The 8604-nt window shown below is 33.1% G+C and overlaps 2 protein-coding genes across 6 annotated transcripts in view; one reads left to right on the top strand and one right to left on the bottom strand.

Moving 5' to 3' along the window:
* Positions 1 to 6849, top strand: part of LOC112162210 (protein FAM13A) — a 29067-nt gene extending 22218 nt beyond the window's left edge. For 3 of the 5 annotated variants that reach the window (XM_024297947.2, XM_036215673.1, XM_036215674.1), the window contains 8 exons: positions 321 to 453; positions 559 to 640; positions 1217 to 1431; positions 2574 to 2657; positions 2755 to 2856; positions 3073 to 3281; positions 5697 to 5798; positions 6216 to 6849. In XM_024297947.2, coding sequence (XP_024153715.1) covers positions 321 to 453; positions 559 to 640; positions 1217 to 1431; positions 2574 to 2657; positions 2755 to 2856; positions 3073 to 3281; positions 5697 to 5798; positions 6216 to 6342 — 1054 coding nt within the window. In that variant the 3' untranslated portion in view covers positions 6343 to 6849. Of the gene's footprint in view, positions 1 to 320; positions 454 to 558; positions 641 to 1216; positions 1432 to 2573; positions 2658 to 2754; positions 2857 to 3072; positions 3282 to 5696; positions 5799 to 5917 lie in introns of all 5 variants that reach the window. The other 2 variants (XR_004949250.1, XM_036215672.1) reach the window with 2 other exon arrangements.
* phyhiplb (phytanoyl-CoA 2-hydroxylase interacting protein-like b) overlaps positions 5823 to 8604 on the bottom strand; it is a 21816-nt gene continuing 19034 nt past the window's right edge. Inside the window, exon 5 of the mRNA XM_024297953.2 lies at positions 5823 to 8044. Within this exon, the coding sequence (XP_024153721.1) occupies positions 7507 to 8044 (538 nt within the window). The 3' untranslated portion in view covers positions 5823 to 7506. The remainder of the gene's footprint in view (positions 8045 to 8604) is intronic.

Raw genomic sequence — 8604 nt, 5'->3', positions numbered from 1 at the left:
TTCCTGTTCTCTCTGACTGCAGCAGCTTCAGTTTTGTTCTGCTGAATGTTTCTTTCCAAAGAGTTTAGAGTTTTACCTCCACTGTTATACTTTCTCAGTGTGCAAACTGCATCAACAATCCTTTAGTATAATCTGTTGGTCAATTAGAAAAATATGGAATAATTTGGCTTTTTAACCATCACACTTAATAAGATTCAGTGTTAAGGCTTTTATGCTTTTTCTGTTGTGCTTTAAGACTATCTGGGGTTGTAAACTTGAGCTTTGAAAATGAAGTACATTTTGTTGAACTGAATTCCTGCCTGCGTGCTGTGTGTTTCCAGAGCTCGCTCCAGTGTCCACACAGAGAAAGATGAAGGCTCCATGTCCATCCCAATGCTCAACCGACACATTCACACCCTCAGAAAGAGGATCCGACGCTTTGAGGAACACTTTGAACACGAAAAGCACTACAAAGTAATGATTATAATTTCTTTAAAGTTTTTAGAAGTTTTTTTCTTGTTAGCACTGATCAGAATAGAAGTGAAACAACAATTTTCTCCCAATTATTGCTTTTTCTAGCCAGCTCACAATGACAAGACAGCAAATCCAGAAGTGGCTAAACTGATGAAGGAGCTGATCAAGAGTCGCAGGCAACTGAAAGGTCAGTGTTTATTAGAACATTTCAGTCTTTGCAGGAGCTGCTTTTATTATTAGGTTACAACCAAGATGTTTTCAGTGGAAATCTCTTGGCTAAAAGTGGAGGATTCTCTTTTAGAACAGCCAAAACCAGAATGGAGTTTGTGTAGGTGAGCTCAGAGATACTTATGAGGCCGGTAGGCGTCTTACACAAGCAAGGCAGGAAGGACACGACTCACTGGAGGATTTTAGTCAGAAAGACAACGACTTCTTTGGTTTTTAAACAATTACACATAATTTATAGATTAAATTATCATTAACATTTTCGTTTTTTCAGATTAGAAACTATTTGCTCTAAAAGTGGAGAGAAAAGAAGAGCAAAAAGTTGTGCTGCAAATATATTTAATTTTGATAAAAAGTGTTAAAATACTATTTAATAAAATAAATTTGTCATCAAACTAGCAGGCACCTTTCCTGATCGACTTTAACTGTAAAAAATTAAGTTTTAATCACTAAATGGAGTTATAAATGTAACCTTCATACTGACACTGTCCTGAATTCTCTTTTCTTTCTTTCTTGTGTTGCTGTTTTGTGAGCGCAGAGATGAAGCTGAGGCAGTCAGGAGGCGGTTTCAGCTCCACGGCCGAGACGTGCAGGAACGCTTTATCCCAGAAGGAGGCAGCACCAGCAGGAACAGAGCTGCAGCCTCTCAATAACAACAGCATCACCAAACCCAGCGTGGAGGAAACCGTCAACGCCATAACCAACCGGCTGAAGGAGAGACGCAGGGAGCTGGGCCTGCCTGACAGCATCAAGGTGGTCACACAGTCTTCATTCGGTTTATTCCAAAAATAGATAGATAAACCTTAATTACAGAATCTTTGTACTTAAAAATATACAAAAGATATAAATACATGCATTAGAAAATAATTGTTATTGCGTAATAGTCATGCAGTTGTTTCCACAGCTTGACAACAACACGCCCAAAGTTGAATTAGTAAAATATTAATAAAAAAAAGAGCAAAAAAATTCTGTTGCTGTTTTTTAAGCAAAAAATTAATTCAATTTGAAAGTCATTTACTTTAATTTGACAGTTTCAGTTAAAATTGTTCACTTTCTCACACAATGTGAGACCGAAAAATAGACAGAAAACACTGGAACATCTATTAGACAAAACAGAAACGTTAGCATTTTGCAACAACAAGAGCAAAAAAAATCAAGAGATCTGTCTAGACGAAGAACCGCAGCAATATGAGACCAGACGTAAACAGACACTTGTTAAAAAAACAAAAAAAAACACTGGAACATCTATTAGACAAAACAGAAATGTTAGGAATTGCAACAACAAAAACACAAAAATGAAGATAATTGTCTAGACAAAGATTTGTAGCAATATGAGACCAGAACGTAAACAGACACTCGTAAAAAAAAAAATAAATAAATAAAACACTGGAACATTTGTTATCAGACAAAACAGAAGGAATACAATGAAGAAATATGTTAAGATAAAGATTTATGACACCAGAAAGTAGACAGACACACACCAAAACACTGGAACATCTATTTTTGACAGAACAGAAATGCTAGTAACTGCAACAACAAAAACACAAAAGTGAAGATATCTGTCTGGACAAAGATTTGCAGCAATATGAGACCAGAAAGTAGATGGACCCAAAAACACTGGAACATCTGTTATCAGACGCAACAGAATATCTGTTTAAATAAAGATTTATTAGACCAGACAATGGACAGACGTACACAAAAACACAACAGTATTTTGTAACATTGGAACCCTATCTATATTCTCATGTTTTACCTTAAAATCATGGACTTCTTTTTTGGATTTATTTATGTATAAACTAATAGAATGCAACCGTAGACTGTTAGTTTTATTAAGATTATGAGAGTTTTGTTACAGTCAAACATTGTTCATGTTGTATCTTTTTGTGTACAAACAGGAGATGTCTCATTTCCAAATGAGCATGGAGAAGACATGCATGCAGAAGTGTTTGCTGTTCTTTGAGAGTCTGCACGGGCGGCCAGTAAGACAGAACTTTTTTATCTTTGTAAAATTATTTAAAAAGTTTTTTTTTTTCCTTCTTTTATTGTTATTGACATTTTGGTTTTGTGTGACTTCAGGGTTCCAGGCACGAGCGCTCGCTGATGAAACCTTTCTATGATCGCTACCACCTTCTCAAGCAGCTGCTTCTCTCGGCGTCCTCTGCAACCATCACAACTATTGTACGTAACCGTTTACCTGAAGGCAGATGAACTGGGATGTACAGTAAATCAATGCATTCTGACAGAAACCCTTGACTGCCCTCCAGTGGACAGATATCAAAACTATTTTAGGATTTTAATAATTCACATGCAGAAGAATAAATCTGAAGGTGTATTCACAGAAATGAAGTGTAACATTCCGATTTCATTGATTTATTAATATCAGTGTGTTTACAGGAGGAAGAGGAGGGGTCTGATGAAGAGCATTCCAAATACCAAGGTTCCTGGCAGCAGCCGCGTCGCCTAAAACCTCCACGATCTGTGTCTCCAGATGAGTGTCTGCCTTTCTTAGAAAGCTCTGAAACCCCCACAGTGTCTCCGCTGGAGGAGGTGAAGGGTCTGGAGTCACAGATCATCACCATGGCAACGCTTCATGAAGCATCCAGGTATGGATCGTTTTTGTCTTTGTGACTGACACTATCACACTCAGCTCGCCTCAGTGGTGTTTGGCGGCCGACTTATTTCTTTCTTTCTTTTAATTGAATTCAATTGAATTTTAATTTCATTTAATTTAATTGCATGTTTTGCATCCTATTTAAGAACCAGACATTTGTTTAAAACCTCTGTGTTTTGGTTGGATTTGCATTTTAATTTTTTCATGCTTTATTTCCTTTTTCAAAATCAGTGACTTAGTACTTTTGCTTTGTTTTGTTTTTTTAAATAAGCTTAGTAAATAATTTTATTACACAGATCTCCCCTTTGAAAAGTGCCAAAGTTTTCCTTATTTTTCACTAAATTTTTGCAATTTCTACATCTTTGATTAGGTCGTTTCTTTGACCCTGGCAGTTTTTGCATCAAACTTAATCACAAAATTAGCAAAGTTTAAAAGAATGTTAAAATTGAATTTAATTATATTAAGTTCATTTAATAATTTAATTTAATTTAATTTATTTTAATTTAATTTAATTTAATTTAATTTAATTTAATTTAATTTAGTTTAGTTTGGTTTAGTTTAGTTTAGTCTAATTTGATTTATTTTAATTTAGTTTATTTTATTTTAGCTAATTTATTAATTTAGTTTAGTTTAATTTAATTTAATTTAATTTAATTTAATTTAATTTAATTTAATTTAATTTAATTTAATTTAATTTAATTTAATTTAATTTAATTTAATTTAATTTAATTTAATTTAATTTAATTTAATTTAATTTAATTTAATTTAATTTAATTTAATTTAATTTAATTTAATTTAATTTAATTTAATTTAATTTAATTTAATTTAATTTAATTTAATTTAATTTAATTTAATTTAATTTAATTTAATTTAATTTAATTTAATTTAATTTAATTTAATTTAATTTAATTTAATTTAATTTAATTTAATTTAATTTAATTTAATTTAATTTAATTTAATTTAATTTAATTTAATTTAATTTAATTTAATTTAATTTAATTTAATTTAATTTAATTTAATTTAATTTAATTTAATTTAATTTAATTTAATTTAATTTAATTTAATTTAATTTAATTTAATTTAATTTAATTTAATTTAATTTAATTTAATTTAATTTAATTTAATTTAATTTAATTTAATTTAATTTAATTTAATTTAATTTAATTTAATTTAATTTAATTTAATTTAATTTAATTTAATTTAATTTAATTTAATTTAATTTAATTTAATTTAATTTAATTTAATTTAATTTAATTTAATTTAATTTAATTTAATTTAATTTAGTTTAGTTTAGTTTAGTTTAGTTTAGTTTAGTTTAGTTTAGTTTAATTTGATTTATTTTAATTTAGTTTATTTTATTTTAGCTAATTTATTAATTTAGTTTAGTTTAATTTAATTTAATATAATTTAATTAAGTTAATTTAATAATTTAATTTAATTTAGTTTACTTTAGTTTAATTTAATTTAATTTAATTTGATTTATTTTAATTTAGTTTAGTTTATTTGAGTTCATTTATTCATTTAGTTTAGTTTAGTTTAGTTTAGTTTAATTTAATTTAATTTAATTTAATTTAATTTAATTTAATTTAAACTAAATTACATTTAATTTAATTTAGTTTACTTTAGGTTAATTTAGTTGAATTGAATTGAATTGAATTTTTAGCCTCCTGTTTTAAAACCATAATTGTGTTTCAAAGCTCTATGTTTTGGTTTTATTTGCACTTTTTTTCTTTTTTAAATTCAGTTACATACACTTTCTTATTTTTTTTAATGTGCTTAGTAAAAATTTCAATCACACAGATTTTCCTATCAAATAGACACACTTTTCCTTATTTTCCACCCATTTTTTTACAACTTTCACATCTTTGATTAAGTCGTTTCTTTGATCCCGGCCAGTTTTCGCATCAAGTTTTAATCACACACACATTCTCACATTTTCTAATTTTCACATGCTTTTTATTAATTTGTTCAAACTTTTAATGTAATGTTTGTCTTAGATTGTTGCTGTTGGTTGTTTAACCTCTGATATGGAAAATAATATCTTGTGGCGTTCCCCAAGGTTCTGTACTTGGTCCTATTTTATTCATCATACATTATTGCTATTGGGAGACTTATAAATCAGTTCAGTCTCATTTCATTTCATTTCTATGCAGTCGATATCCAGCTTTGCTGTTCTTTCCCAGACTGATTATAACAGACCAAAAAATTTAAACATGGCTGTGTAATAATCATTTACTCTTAGTTGATCTTTTACTGTGTTTTGAACGTTTATTTTTTTTATTTTTATCTTGTGTTTTGATTTAGTTTTATGCTCTTTTTGTAAAGCACTTTGAAATATTCTATTTTATTCTATTAGATCTAATGAAATCCCAATAAAAAATAAATTGTTCACATCTTCCTTCATCAGAGACGAATTACTGGAGCATTTGAAGATAGTCCGATCGGAGAAGAAACGACTCCACCAAGCACTCAAGGAGTTTGAAGACCAGTTCTACGTCCAGACCGGCAGGTACAGAAACTTAACACACACAAATCACTGTCATGGTACTTGGCATTTGAATTTTATTTTTTTTCTTTTAATAAACTCGGAACGTTTGGTTTTTCAACAATGCCTTGTGAAAACCAAAGAAAGAAAAAGAAACATCCACAAAAAGAAAGTCAATGGTACGACGGTGAAACGCACAGTTAAAGAGTTCAGGAAGGAGACAAAGATAGATGTCCGCTCTGTCTAACCTGCACACACCCTTTGTACTTGACATGTCAAACCTTCAAGGTAAATACAGTAAGTTTTTGATTACAATACACACTGTACAAAGCTATCTGAGTAAGGCAACATAGGGACTATCAACCAGTGATGGAAGCTGCTGCAGGTTGTTCTGAAAAACAGTGTTTGCCTTTAACTTGCATCTCCTCGTATCCGCCACAGGGCTTGTCAGAAGGAGGACCGTGGACCAATAGCAGAAGAATACTGCCAATACAAGAACCTCAAAGCAAAGCTCCGCCTACTGGAGGCCCTGCTCAGTAAAAAACAAACCTCAACCAGAACCGGCTGAGTGAACTCACAGTGGGACCTTTGGGTAGCGCGTCTGAACCACGAGGTTCTGTGAAGAAAACTGATGGAAACGTGGGAGTAAAGCTGCTCATCAATGTCGGGAGGAAAAGTTGCATGTGTGTGACACCGTTATTTTTTGGAGATTATGGCACTCAATGTGTTTTTGAGGAGACTGCACCGCTTGAAAGCTCCGTCCTGTGAAAAGTTGCTATAAGCTGAAATGCTGCTGCAGTGTTTGTGCAGGTCGAGCCAACTTTGTGCTATGATATGCATTCCTGGTCTGAATTGTGAATTTAAATGTTCACCGTGGATCATATGCAGTGAACTTAGTGCAAGTTATATATCTCTAAATATATATATTTTTTTGTCTTGGATGGAATTCTAACTGCCCTTGTTGTCAATGATCAGAGCTTGTCACATTGTGCACTTCTGGTTTATATAGTTTTCTATACATTTGTATGTGTATATATATGAATGTATCAAAAAAATAAATATTTTTTCACATTTATTCTGCCAAACACAGTTTATGGTTCTTTGTTAAAATAACTTGCACAGAATGTTACTATGTTAAAGGTACTGACAGCTTTCTCATGCTCATGAGAAATGTGCAGAACTGCATCATGCTTTCTTTCTTTCTTTCTTTTTTTTGTTCACAATTGGTCATCAAAGACTACACAGTTTTTGTTTTTTTAAATATACCTTTGGTTTAAAGAAAAATGACTATCAATACTGCAGCCCTAGAATGTTGGAGTACCACTCCGTACCACTAGATGGCGGTAAAGGAATTTTGTGGAATGTGAGCAAAACAAACGACGCTTATTCAACAGCATAACACCAAAGCAAAAATAATCAATAAACATGGGAGTTAGAAGTTTAAACAAACAGGAAGTTGAAAAAAATCAGCTAATATTTGTTAGTAAAGGGGTGAGTATGCGTACCAGATTGACTTGTAAAATGGGGATTTTTTACATTTATAATGTGATGCAACCCTCTTTTAGTTGATGCAAGTGATGGTCTCTTGGTTTAACAGAATCTATCGTCAGATATGTTTGTGTCTGGGAATAAATCTGCTGCTTCATGCATGTTGGTCTGCTTCCTCGGGACTGGTTCCTCCAGAGGTCAGTCCAGCGTTGTCCTCCCCTCCCTGTTACATTCTGCTCATTTTTTAGCGTCCCACACTGATGTTGCAGGCCTTGCAGCTGGGGTCCTTCTTTGCGTTGACCGTGGACAGACTCATCAGCTGATGGCCGCTGATCTCCGCCACCGATCCCGACGCCAGATTCACGGGGTCTGTGTAGATCACCTCCAGGATGACGTCCTGAGCGTGGTGGAACAGCAGACCGGCCGCGTCGTCCTGCTTGCAGGTCAGGAAGCGGTTGTCGGTGATGTCGAGCGCGGGAAGCCTCTGCTTGCAGAAGTCGTCCCCCGGGGAGCCCTTCGGCGCCAAGACCAGGATGACGTAGTGGTAGGCCGTGTACATGCAGTAGAAGTCTCCAAAGTACAGGTTGGTGTCGGGGTTGAAGAGCGCGTCGGCCTGGACCTCGAAGCGAAGGCGGCCGTACGGGGAGTCCTGCGGAGGTTTGCCGGTGTTGAACTCTGTGTTGCAGCTGAAGAAGATGCCCTCTAACTTGCCACTGATGGGGGAGCCATGGCTGCCGCTGTTGTCTTTTACCGACGGCAGCATCCGGTTGTCTTGCATATCTCTGATTAAAAGAAAAAAAAATCTTTAAATTCAGGGCATTCAATCAAATCTATTACACACTTTGTCATTAAAAATAATCTTAAAGTGACTTAAATTTGAGTTTTTGCAATTCCTTTATAGCAGGCATGTCAAAGTCAATCGCACAAGGAGCCAAAATTCAAAACACATATAAACACAGGATAAACATTTATTAAACACTCAAAAAATACATTTTTAAAACTATAACTTTTTAACCTAAGTATGAACTAGTTATATAACATTGCCTGCAATAATGCTAATGGGAATGCTATAAGCTGAATCTGGCCGCTGAAGATGCTAGTGCTGATAGCTGAAGATGCTGTATTTGATAGCTANNATGTAGATGAAATACTAGCTAAACCCCCAAACAGCCTAAAACATGGAAAACAACCCTAAAGTAGAAAAAGCAGCTAGCATTTAGCTGAAATGTTAGCAAAACGGCAAAATGGACAAAAAGAAAAAACAAGAAAAAAGCCTAAATTAACCACAACAGCTAGCATGTAGCTGCAATATTAACTAAACTCCAAAACAGCCTAAGAAACA

The sequence above is a fragment of the Oryzias melastigma genome, linkage group LG15, assembly GCF_002922805.2.
Source record: "Oryzias melastigma strain HK-1 linkage group LG15, ASM292280v2, whole genome shotgun sequence".
NCBI lineage: Eukaryota > Metazoa > Chordata > Actinopteri > Beloniformes > Adrianichthyidae > Oryzias > Oryzias melastigma.
This window is presented reverse-complemented; position numbering and strand designations above follow the sequence as displayed.